Source organism: Argiope bruennichi, chromosome 1 (genome assembly GCF_947563725.1).
Source record: "Argiope bruennichi chromosome 1, qqArgBrue1.1, whole genome shotgun sequence".
In the NCBI taxonomy this organism is placed as follows: Eukaryota; Metazoa; Arthropoda; class Arachnida; order Araneae; family Araneidae; genus Argiope; species Argiope bruennichi.
Window position 1 is genome coordinate 55,986,410 of NC_079151.1, and position 14,061 is coordinate 56,000,470.

General features: G+C 29.1%; 1 protein-coding gene across 2 annotated transcripts in view; it reads right to left on the reverse strand.

Moving 5' to 3' along the window:
• The window catches only part of LOC129963014 (restin homolog), a 101,447-nt gene that overhangs the window by 11,463 nt on the left and 75,923 nt on the right, over window positions 1–14,061 (reverse strand). For both annotated transcript variants that reach the window (XM_056077029.1, XM_056077021.1), the window contains exons 15-17: window positions 12,721–12,923; window positions 5,961–6,072; window positions 3,920–3,963 (exon numbers count right to left, since the gene is read on the reverse strand). In XM_056077029.1, coding sequence (XP_055933004.1) covers window positions 3,920–3,963; window positions 5,961–6,072; window positions 12,721–12,923 — 359 coding nt within the window. The remainder of the gene's footprint in view (window positions 1–3,919; window positions 3,964–5,960; window positions 6,073–12,720; window positions 12,924–14,061) is intronic.

The window sequence follows — 14,061 nt, forward strand, 5'->3', positions numbered from 1 at the left end:
AATTTTTGTTCCAAGATTAAAGTGTCATAATATGACTCTAATGATGCATATATTTCATGACAGAGAAATATTTTGAAATTATAAACTGAGTATGTTTTTAGGGAAGTTCAGCCATCAAACAGAATTCAATGGAAGGAAAAATATGATGCATTGTTTGATAAAATAGGTTCTTTATTATGATGACCTTGTAAGATATTTTCGGGAAAATGGCTCGGACAAAATCTTCCGTTGCATGATTTAATGAGATTTTTAAATATAATTCAAAAACTAATCACGGATTTATTTTACAGACATGCGCGTTTTTGTTCGCAAAAATAATTAATTTTACCCTAAAGTGAAATGTCTTTATAACGAAAGTGAAGGCATCTGCACATATGCATTAAAACAGAACGCGTAGGATGTGCAAAACCTGACAATTTTCCTCAGTGTGTTTCAATGTATTTATCTGGATTTTTATCTATATTTAAATAAAAAATATTTTATAACTGGAATTCATATTTTAAGTATATTCTCTGAAACACTCGGAGGTTCGAGTATTTAATTATAAGAAAATTAATCATCAAAAGTACATAAATGCTTTAAATTTAATGAAATAGTTTATTTAAGTAATAGTTAATATCACTATTATGAATCAATTTTTTTAAATCAACACTCTAACCGAAGTAATAAACTCAGTTGGATGCAAGGTGCTTAGCCAATGTCAGGTAGTAATACTGAGTCAATTGAATGAAAATAGAAAACTTTTATCTGTACTTCCTATGAAATATTGATGCTTTAAGTATATTCTTTGAATTAAGTTGAAATTTAGACGTTTAATCAGAAGAAAATCAATCAACAGTGTTTCAGTGTTTTAAATTTCAATGCAATTACTAATTAAATCAATAGGTGATATTTTAGTGAATCAATTTAATAGAAAGAGAGAATCTATCTGTACTTCAGGCGAAATACTTATATTTCAAGTAAATTTTCTGAGTTAACTGGAGACTTGAGCGTCTAAAAAAATCAGTCATCAATATTGCATCAAAGTTTCAACGGAGCTTTCAAATATCAAATAAGGTACAAACTTTCTACTAATTTTAATGACAAGCAAATTTAGCTCATAAAACTGAATGTGAATTGAACTTTTAAAATATAATTAAAAGGTATGATATTTTCTTTACAAAAAAATGAGATAATTATTCATCAAAATTATTTTTGAAAAGGCGCTTATAATTTAATATTCGAGAAGAACGAATTGAACCGAAATAGGATTCAAATCCAAATTTCTGAATAAAAAAGAAGAAAGAAATATGTTTATGAACTGGCATCGTAGATGGAATTATGCGCATTATTTAAAGCAAAAATAACAACAATAATTTTCTTTTCATGAAATTGAAACAAATAATTTGACCTCAAAGAGGTTCACTAAGTTCATCAAACGCAAATGAGTTAAAAAAAAAAGAAAAAGAACTACCCCATAAAGATACATGTCGTTACAATGTAAAAATACATGACGTACATCGTTCAGTGTTAAAATCTAGGAAGTTAATTTCCTCCTACAGACTCATCCTTTATATTACTCGACGAAATGACCTTTCTTTTAGTTAAAATGCAAATTGCAGGCTCTTCATGAATTACATCCCACGAGGTCAGGCTATTTAATTTCTTCCTGTTTCTTTTAGTCACTTTTGACGGCGCTGTTTTTTACGTGCTTATAGGAAGTCTTATTCATCAAAATATGGGGAAATGAGAATCAAAATAACAATTTACATCAGTTGTTTGCTGGGATTTCAAATGGTTAGTCGATAATAAATTCAAAGAACATATGAGTGAAATATTTGTGGCCTTACAAGAGTTTTATTTGTAGATTAAAAGGGGGGAAAATGTTTATAACACAAAGAACTATTTTTAATTCTGTTAGTGAATATCTGGAATTGGTTTAAATTAAGACAGGAAATGGATTATTTTTTTTATTAACGAAGATAAATTAATTTTTAATATTATTTTATTAATAAAACAATATTAATTATTTTAAAAACAACAGGAGAAGTCGTAAAATATCAATTAAATATTAAATATAGTTTTACAGCTATCCTCAGACGTATTCCTTAGTTTAAAAGGAAATGCTGTATTGTTAGTTAATTTGTACTTATTTTCACGAATCAAACTTGATGGTCACTATAATTTGTATTAAAATCTCAGACTGCGTCATTATAAGGATAAATCAACAGATAATTACAAGAAAATTTTTAACCTAGTCAAGTTTAAACTGAATAGATATCTCATTAAGTATAAAATTTCCGAAGACAAAAGATACTTTTAAGATAAAATATATAAGCAAATATACCTTTTTGATTTTTTTTCAAATAATAGTGGTTTTTTTCTAGATTTTTTATTTTTTATTTAAATGAATGAATTGTTCCATTTTGTTTATTCCTAGTTTATTTCTACAGTTTCGAAACAAATGGGAAATGGGTTTTACAATCCATGCATTTAAGAAAAGCAGTCAGATAGAATGGATGTGAAATTTTCAAGTTTTCAATCATAGTTTCATGGAGTTTCTATTTTACTGGTCTTACTTCTATGTAAAAAATAAGCAATGAATTTTCAAAACAGCGAGCAACCAAAGAACGTGAAATTTCATGTATACTGTTGAGAAATGTTATTTATATAAAACTTTAACAAATTTGGAAAAATCGAATGTCTGAATATATCAAAGATATCTATCATTTTCTAAGCTCCGAATTTTTTTTTTCAATGAACTAGGCAATAAAATAATTCTTCTAAAACCTCTTTAAAAAAAGAATGTGAGTAAGATAAAGAGATGTGTGCATTATAAATAAGATGTAAAAAATGCTAAAAAATTCATTTATATAATAGATAATTGCTCTGTGTAATAGCAGTGAATAACCAATTTATTAGCAATATTTGAATATTATTTAAGTTAATAGCTTTTGCTTGTAGTCAAATAAATTTTTTCAAACATTTAATTAAAATGTTCTTATTCAAATTTATATCGCACTAATTATACTATCGTATCTTAAAAAACGATGGCAAAAATCAAATTAAATATGTTGTTCAGGATAAAAACATAAATAAATAAAAAATAAAAAAAATATTCAATTATATAAAAAAATTAGCAAAAAAATTAATTGATAAACTAAAATACATTGAGGTAATTGTAAATATAAAAAGCAAAATTGTGGATTATGGTTAAATATACCTTTATGAAAACAGCATTAAGGACAATTCCAAAGAGGAATATATATATATATATATATTGTTCTTTAGTTAAGTAGAGAAATCACCAGATCACCACATATATCCTGTTATGCTAAGATAGTTAATATTGTTAAGAGAAAAAAGAATCGCAAAAAAGTTAGAAAGTTACAGTGAAAAATTTTTTTATTCCAGTATATTACAATAAGTTAGTGACAAAAATTTGTTCGGCATAAAAAAGCAGTTATAAACTTTTCTTCCACAATTTTCAATTTTCCATTAATTTACCCATAATATCAACAATTCATATCTTTACAAAAATAAAACTAATTAGCCCTTATCTTAGTTTAAACATTTTTTGTAAGTATGATTGTTTAATAATTAATATAAAGTGAAAAGAAAATCGCTTTCTATTCAAAGATACTCCATATTTTACAAAATATTTCTTACATCACATCTATAAATGAACAATTCGCACTGCATTTCATTTATCACATTTTATAAAGACTAGTCCATAGGAAAATCTAATATATTTAGAGAAAGAACTTGAAATGCAGGACGCGAAAACATATTAAAATAAAATTCTGTGTTTGCAATCTATTCTTTTTTTTTTTAATTTAAAGCAGAGTCATGTTTTTAAGAGAAACTATGAATTGAAGTGGAAGAAAAATTGCCCAGTGTGTTAAAAAGTATAAGTGAGTTTTTTTTTTCTGTTTTCTACCTCCGCTTAAGATTTTCTACATCTTGACGTAACCCGTTCTCCACCTGCAAAACAAAAGGGAAAAAATGAAAAAGAGTTAACACCCTATAAAGTTATTATGTTACATCTTTCAAGTAGAACATCTAACGCCTACGCATTTTATTCGAGAACAAAAGTTAACTTTTCGTACCATAATAAAATTTCATTTAACCCTTTCTAAGGCCGTGGGAAGTATGCTTCCCACCAAATTTATCAATCTTTGTATGAAATTATGTAAGTTGGCATAAGTTCTGACACATTTTTTTAGTAAGTCAGAAACTTAGATGCTTCAGTTCTTTATCTCAGACAAAATGATGTGTCTTGATTTGTTACTTAATTATTAATTAACCAAATTAAATTAATCAAATTGAATTATCTAATAAGCTAAATGAATCACTTTTCTTATTCTAATTTCAAGCCTCAAAATATTTTAACATAATATGACTAGAAAAAAATGGCCCTTTAAAGAGTTAAAGAAATGGGGAAAATGAATTAATCATTGTCAGAACTGTGCTGCAAAAGAAACTTCCCAGTTTCAAATTCCATTTAAAAGATTATAAAAGTTTTAAAATTTAATTTAAAATTAATACATTTCATTTTCAATTTAATATATTGCATTAAATTGCGAAATGAGTTTCAATACAGTGTCATATATTGAAAATTGTAGCAATTTTCAAATCAACATCATTGTATTAAAATGTTGTATTGAAATGTTTAATTTATTAACATTATATTGAAATGTTTAATTTAATCCATGATTATAAATATTTGATATTTTGCAAAATTCATCAAATTATAAAATGAGCATATTTTGGTAATCGAAAAGGAGGCAAATTAAAATTATTCCAAATAATCGTTTCTTTCGATAGCATGAAATATAAATTAGCCCGGATAATCAACATTTTAACAACGGTATTAACATTACAATAACTTGAGAGAAAAAGATATCAATTATATCTGTATTATTCGACAATTAATATAATTTAAATATTATTGAATAAATATGGACTTCTTGATTATGGACTTGATAAAACTTGAAAATTCTCGAAAAAAAAAACTTTTAAATGATTTTTATGCATATATATTTAAGAGAAAAAAGTCCAGTCATCATTTTCATTAATGAATTTAAAAGCAGAAAAATTCCTACTTTCTCAGAAATTTCACTGAATTTTTCTTTCATATTTCATACATTTTCAATGGGCATATTTAACTTATAAAAAGATATTGAATATATTTGATATTGGTTCTCATATTGGTCCCCATTAATTTTTAATAAAATTCAACACTAAGAATAATGACTATTATTCCTTCTTTAAATTAAAATCTCGAGAATTATCCGGAGAAATAATCATCCGATTTTTAATATGGATAAGAATTTTTTTCATTGAATATCATATATACATTTCAAATACTAATTCCAAATATGAAATTAAATAGCTGAAAGGTGACCCTCTTTTAGATCATACATTCGAAAACACCACCGAATGATTGTTAAAATTCCATAAACTTTTTTAGACACAAGCTAATACAGCCATAAAAAGGACATTCTGACCATAATTATTTAATAAGAAGACCCATTCTTTATTATCTCTTACCTAAAATGTAGAATAAATCATATAATTAGACAGAAGATATGAACTACAGCTAAGTTACATAGTAGCTAACATATTAAACCTAATTTCACGATGGATTAAGCCTTTTATTTGACGCTTATTTCTTTTGCATTCCCTTTCCTGTATATGAATGGAGGTCTCGGTGAGCTCTCTTCCGAACATTTCTGATAATATTTTGAGCTCCATTAAGAGAAGCGTTGACTATTTAATAAAAACGTGAGGCTACACTAATGGAAGTGATTTATAACCATATAAAACTGTTGTGATTCTACTATTAACTGTATTATGGAAAAAAATCACAAATGACATTTTGTTCTCAGATTCAGTAGCTCCCACTATTATTCCCTAAATATATACGAAACTTCTCGTTTTTATTTGATGGCAGTGCATAAAGGTAATGAGATAACCACCTGAGTTTGACCATGCTGGGTACTTTTGAGAGCTGTCTGGAGCTGGTCTCTCTCTCCTTCCGTGTTTCTGAGGCGGTGTTGCATTTCTTCTAGAACTTGGCGCTGTTCCTCACTATAAAAATAAAAGTAAAAATAATTATAGATATTCATTTCAAAATTAATAATAGTAAATAATGTGATAATTAATAAAAGAACAATCGATGATTTATTGAAAAATCTTGACAGCCGCAGCATGAATTAGAAATATTCGTTTCAACAAAAATCTTCCAGATTCTTAACCAGTGGAGGAAGGTATTTTGCGGCTTTATGTAAGCCTTCTCTTTTAAAAAGGCAGTAATTTCAATTTCATTTTTCAGCAATTTTTAACATACTAATGATTTATTTAAAAATTTATATTATATTAACATTGTGAATATGTATTATATGTATTTTTATTTATAATATATGTATCTATTATTATTCCAGACTTCTCAGCATCCAAGCGTGCACATACACAACACTGTCGAAACAGATGTTGGGTTTAATAAACGAACATCCATAAAATCTAATAACAAAACGTATTTAATGTTACATATAGGAACATGACTAATTACGTTTGATGAAATATTAATGTATAAGTGCTAATATTTATATTTTTTTACAAAAATATTAATTTGACAATTAGCAAAAAACTTTTAAACGAGATGCTTGAGGTTGGTTAGGTTAGTTGGTTGGTTAGTTTGGGTTTTTTTGGCACAAGGGCCATTCCTGGCCATACTGCGCCAGGATGCTTGAGGATTGCTCTCAAATTTGCGACCTTAATTATTTGCCTAGTCTCTCTGCTCTTAAAATGTCTGGCAAATCTTAAAAGAATCTTTCAAAAGCTTAAAATATTTTATCGAAATAAAATGTTGCCGCTAAATTGTGGTTTGGTGACGAGAAAAATATCTGAGCTACCAAACTATTTGCCAAACCTCTAGACCAAACATGAGGTAAAATGTTAGACCCCATCGAATTTTGCTGGCAATCATTAAGGAATTTTCTACTAGGCTCTACCGCGTGGAGCCGTTAGGTTGTGGAGGGACCACAAGCAGCTTGGTTAAAAATTGTATAAGTGTAGCTGTCAAATAAATAAATTTATAAAAAAACCCATGAATTCTGTGAATTATAAAATATTAAGATAATTTGAACACTTTGTCAACATTACTATTATATTCACATTACCATATTATTATATGATTCTTGATATTCACATAGTTTTTACAGTATTTCTAAATACCAATGTTTGCTTAAATAATATTATGTACAAAAGTATATACCACATAATCATGAGTCATAACAAATAAATAAAAAAATAACGTATGCATTTTCCCAACATAACTTAAATAAAAAAAAATTAACTGAAAATAAATAATTATCATGTTTATTAAGCTAAAAATGGCCTCAAATGTGAAATTAAACTGAACAATTTAAGAAAGGAAGGAGTTTCATAGAATGCAATACTTAAAGCGCCCGAGATCGACGTGTATCGGCTGCAAATGCATTTCGGGTTTGTGGTGGATTCGATTCTGGAAGCATGCACTTTCTCTATCTAGTTTATTTCTTTAATGAATCTATAAAACTCTATTAGAAAAAAAAATCCTAACATTTTTTTTTTGAAAAATCATTTTAGAAATATTTTACGATATTCATCAAAACAATTAACACTGAAAATTAATGCAAAAAATCCTTTATGACGTTAATCTAAAAAAATTTACGCATTATATAAACGTGCTTAAATTAGTTAAGTAGATTGAATTTAAATAAGATAAATTGCAAAATACAGGCTTACTTCAATGTCTAAAAAAGTAAGAGAAAAAAATTCCAGTTTTAACTTTTCTAAAATATAATAAAATTTGGGTGCTTTTTCTTAATAATATAAATTAGCAGTAGAAAGGCAATAAATTGGAAAATTTCGATAATTAAAATTAACTAAAAGTTCGATAACTAAACTGCATATTTAATCATATTACATTCCACATCCACTACATTAAGACATAAATATGCATATGTTAAATATTGAGACTAATATTAGGCTTAGTTCTACGAAGCGTTCTTAATTATGTTTCATTAAACATTTACTAACAAATTCTAAGCTATAATTAAAACTTTAAATCTAATGAAGCATTATTAATTTTTTCAATGTAATATATCAATAATAATTTCCTACGTTTTATTTTACCTTTTCAAGCGATGTTTATTTTTAGCGTGCATTTGAATTACAGTTATCCTTTTTTAAGTGTTGCGTATACATATGAAGGTTTGCTAATTTCTGAAAAGTTGAAATGAATCAGCGAGGTTTTTTCTTCTACTTTATTTTACGGCAAGTTTTGTGTCTAGTATTGTGAAGAAAAGTACGCAATTTGGATTTCATATTTTTCATACAATGGGGCCCGATATATAAATTCAGGAGACTTATTTTGTTAAGCTATTGAAAATCATCCCAATCATTATATTATTGCATTTTTGAGTTTTTGTATTCATATTCACATGAATTGACGGATAGTAAACCATTTGTTGGATTTATTAATGCAAATCTACAAATTTGGTGATAAATCCATATACCAAATTTCACTAATCTAGCTTGTTGTGCTTATTTAGAGTTATTGAGTTGGCATTCACAAAAAGGGGCAAATAAAAAATACGCCCCTTTGATAAATAACTTTCACAATAACATATATAATTTTAGTGTAAAAAGACACATTTTATCAGTCTAATTTGGCCACTTTTGGAGTAAACTTGATTAAAAACTAACAGAAATAATTCCAAGTACAGTTTTTTTCAATTCAGTGATAATAAAAAAAGAAAGAAGCATCACGGTATTGAAATTGGATATATTGACCATATGGTTACCAAAGAAAGGAAAAAAAAAAAATCAATCTCGATATCACAATAAAGGAACAGCGAAACTGTTCATCCAATAAGTTCAAATTCAAAATAACATTCCACTGTATATATAAAAGCTCCAAATCCTAGCTCTGTTCAAGATGCTAAAAGAGCTAGAACTGCACAGTTGCGAAACAGTCTGCTATGAAATAGATGCACCCCTTCCTAATAAAATACCAAAAGCAAGTACTAAACCCTTCTACGAATAACAGCTACTAATTTTGACTTTTCTTAAGGTGCTAAAAATGGACACAAATGCTAAGTCATCTCTAATGGCAGTCACATCTCGTCCTAATGAGGGTTGAGGAAGATGATGACCCGTTCGTTTTTGACGGGAGCACCGAACGGTTCTTGCTCTGCTGACTGTCGCCCCGTCTTTTCACCTTTTCTTTTTTCTTCCTCATAAATTTGATAAGTTAGCATGCACGTGCGTCGTTTCCGCTGACGTTATTGACCTTATGTGTTGACGTCCTTTTTTTTCTTCTCCACTATCGTCGTGAGCCCACATTCTGGTCGGGCCTGTTTCGAAACGATTGTCGGTGTTTGAAGTTACAGATTGGTTGGGCAAGCTTTGCTGAGTCAGAATGAATGTCATAAAGAGACTTCTGATTACAATGAACCATGTACTAAAAAGTTGACCTAATGGTAACAAAATTCTGAATTACATAAAGGCGACAATTTTGTCAAATATTTTATTTTATGGTCATTTTTTAAAATTATGGTCATTTTTTAAAACAGAGCAATTTTTGGCACTTTAAAAAGTTTAGACTATCACATAAGGCCACTTTTAGTTTTGGATTAGATTTTTGAGTGATTAAAATTTACTTAATCTTATATATAAGCCTAATAATGCTATGAATCTATTAAATTTAAAATGTATCAATTTACTTGGAAAACAACAGTATGGCCATAAAATAACTTTCCGTAGGAAACAACTGCAACTAAAACGAATGGAGGCATGGTAGGAAATTTCATATACTGACTGTGGAAAATATGGGCGTGTAATATCAGGAAACGAAAAATATAAAAAATCACCCATGACATATCTTGTACACAGGATAGGCCATAGAATTGAAAATGTTGCGCTTCGGCTAAGTATCGTAAAAATGAATGAAGATTATTTTCTATAAGTTTTATACAATTTCGTTCTGTACGTGCATTTTTAATCACTGAAACAGCAATAAAATTTCGCATAATTCATTTACCGTGTGTTTCTTGTAATTACCCAACCATTTCCTTTTCTTTAGTGCCAAAACCTCATCTGTTGGTTACTTCAGCATTTTTTTTTCATAATTCATTTCAAAATTCTTTTAACAAATTATATGAAATTTTGCTTCGTTCCGTTCATAAGTGTTAGTCACAGAAGCCTAAAAAATTGCGAACATTATTTTCCGGATATCTTGTTGAAATAAATCACAGTACGCTTAGTATAAAATATGCAGTCCATAAAGTAACGAAATCTTAACCCTATACGAAAAATTAAATTTGTTTAAGAAAAAGGAAATATTTTTTTTCAATTTTAATAAATTTAACGTGGTATGATTATTACTTAATTATTACTTTAATTTTTTCACATATAATGTATGGTCGCTGTGGTCTGGTGGTAAAGTTTCAGTTTCAAGGTTGGTGGATTGAAAATCCATTAACGGACAACTAAGTATGTGGACCTGATTCACGCTAAAACTAAAGAGAATCAAAGATAACTTCATTGGTGTGCCGCGGAAATTTGGAGTTAGGGTGATATTGGTTTGAAATGACGAGGTCTGTCACAAAATGACCATCATGATTTTTCGAAATTGGGCGTTCATTTAACTGCTGATCCATCTTAAATTTAAAAATGCATAAATAAAATCTTATCAATATCCTTTAGCGACCCTTGAATGCTTTGCTATTCTTTATGCAAGCGACAACTACTAGAAACAGTATACTACAAATATTTTTTAAAACATTGAAAAATTCTTTTAGAAATATTTTAAAACACACACACACACACACACACACACACACACACACACACACACACACACACACACACACACACACACACACACACACACACACACACACACATATATATATATATATATATATATATATATATATATATATATATATATATATATATATTGAACTCAATCTAATTGCAAAAGAATAATCGTTAATATACTACGTTACAAGATGTAATCCAATTTAAATTCTTTAATGTACATAATTCTTCTAACCACCAATTTGAACCAATATCCGCAAATAATTACTTGATAAAACATGATGATATTTAAAAAAAGGAATGTTTCTCAATTTGGATAGCAATTGAAATGTTGCTAATTTATTGTAATTTGCAAAAGCCGGGGCAAAAATGTATTCTTAATTTAAAAATATTCAAATTACCAATGAGAACTTACATTTAATAAATAAATGAATAATTTAATTTTTTTTATAGTTGAACTTAATGTCTATATTGATATTTTTTTACGTTTTAAGAAAAAAAAAATTTATTATTTGTTGAATATACATATAAAAATTGGATATTTCGTAACTCTTTAACGCCTTTTTTTAGTCTCAAAGATCCGATTTCTATGAACCTTGCATTTCAAAAACTTTAAAGACAAATCAATAACGTTTTAATTTTGGAATAAGCATATTATTTTTAGTCTATTTTTTTGAGCCTGTCTCTCAATATTTGGCGAATCGTCAAATCTTGTTTTGATACATTCAATCCAGCCAAACTACACCGCACCTATTTCCTCAAATGGCAGGGCTCATTAAATGTACTATTCTACAGTGACAGCTTATTTTGTGTGATAACAATAACAGGATTTTTTTTGTTGTTGTTTTCCGAGACGCATAACTGAAAGAGTGTGTTTTAATCTGTCATAGTTGAATGGTAGGAAATACGCAGACACTCCTGAGAGACAGCTTTTGAAATAAGCAATTTCACTGAACCAACCTGGTCAGAAACTTTTTCTTATTGATATTGCTATATTAGAAAAATGACATACGGAAATTGCAATGTGAAATTAACAAAGAATTTATATTCTGAGAGACATTTTTAAGAAAAGAAGATCTTAGATCGACGAATTAGGCGATCATATTTTTTTTATAACGAATACTTTCACAAAAGTTAAAGATTTTGGTAGTAAATAAAAAAATTATCATAATTTATTCTATTATTCGAGAAAAGTTTAACTCGGGAAATTCAGTTTAGTTATAATAGTCCATTTGGAAGCATTGTAAAGGTTTTTTTAGGCTAGTCATCGTTGTATTGAGTCGCGGACAGATGAAAAAGCCGACGCCCGTGTTGGTATCTGATCCTTCCTGGTTCGAAATCGAGATCGTATTACTAGATCACCGTGGTCCATTTTAACTCAGAAAATAACAAACAAACAAAATTGTATCAACCAACTTTATGCTACAATATCTGGCTAGAAATAAAGAATCATAACTTTTAAATTAATGCCATTCCTATCAATCTATTTCATCTTTCCAATACAGTAATAATGCTGATATGTAATATTTACTTTCAGCCTTTACTAGTACTTTTTCCTAGAGCGTCATATTATTTATTTCATGAATGGTACAGTGAACCAGAATTTTTATGTTTCAGAGATTCTCAGAAAATAAATTTTTTAACGTTTTGAAAATAGAAGTTTAGGTAATAGTTATTTTCAAATTCCAGTTCATGTACGCTAGAAAGTCTATTTTTTAAAGCTTAACATATAAACGAAGACTGAAAAGAAGCCAACTTTCTTCACGTCTTTCCGAGTTTGCTGCCGAAAAAAAAGAAAGAGCTAGATTATACAGAGGAGAAAGAGACGTGAAAGATTTAGAGGATAATCTGTAAAGAGAGCATCCGTACATCTGCGTGTGGAGCTCCTGCACGGCTTCGGCGTCGAACCGTGTCTCGGCCAGCTTCTTGATTAGGTCTTCCCGGTGGGTGGTGAACTCCGTGCGCAGGTGGTGCACTTGAGATTTGAGAAGGTTCACCTCTTCCGAGGCCCGGTTGGCCTCCGATTCCCAGCGGGTGCGGGACTGCTCACTGAACTGAAGACGCTTCAGTGTCTAGTGAAAAAAGAAAAATGAACATCTTAAGTTACACAATCATAGAAAAAATCTTAACGAACCCAACTATCTTGTGAAAAGTGGCTGAAGGGAAGGTTGGAGAATAAAAAAAGCCGGATAGAGCGGAATACTCCCTCCCCCCAATCCATACCATTAAAAACGCTCTTTGTATCTCCAAACCTATCATATTCATGTTTTATTATTATTATTATTATTATTATTATTTCTGGTATAGCCAGTAATTTATAATTGCTTGTTGTATACTGTACGTTTACAAAAATTATTACATTGAAAGGAAATCTAAAGATAAAATATTGTACACATTTGAAGATCAATTTTGATCAATAATGGATTTCCGACTAGGCAAATTAGGCATTTGACCAAAGCTGCTGTACTGAGATTGAGCTGGTAGTTGGGTGATTAAAATGATGTTAATAACCTAGGTCCCAGATCAATTATCTCATGCCATTCCATTTTTCAGTCCATTAATTTAATAGAACATTGCCACTGCACGCCTGCTCTATTCCAGCCCACTCGGTACACAGCTCGTTAGAACTATATTGCAAACTTTCCCTCCCCTTCCGCATTTATCGAACGGCCAGTGTTCATACTATGATGAGATGGAGGTTTCTATATCCAGTCTTGTGGTTCACAGAACACCAAATTTGATCGGTTTCTACATTCGTGCAGGTTTTTAACTTGAAGAAGTAGGATTTGCGGACATGGAGGGCTTATGCAAGACGAACAGTGGGAAAAATAGAATTATCAATGCCCACAACTTTCAGGGGCAATTTCCAACTAGGCAGATTAGGCAACTGCCTAGAGGCCTTGGGCTGAGAGGGGGGGATCGCAAGCTGTTCACTTAAAAATTTATTCATCTAGTTGCCAAATAATTTTGTAAATAATGTAAATTTTACGAATGGCAAAATGTTAAGATAGTATTATTCCCTGCCTCTTATTTCAAAAAGAATAATTAACTAGTTTAATATATGTTTTAATACGTTCACATAGTTATTAGAACATTTGTGAAACTGAATACCTGCATCAATAATAATGTATACAAATATGAATATCGGGTAGTCTGGAATCATAATAGACAAAGAAAAGTATTCTCTAAGTGAATAAAATAAAAATATTA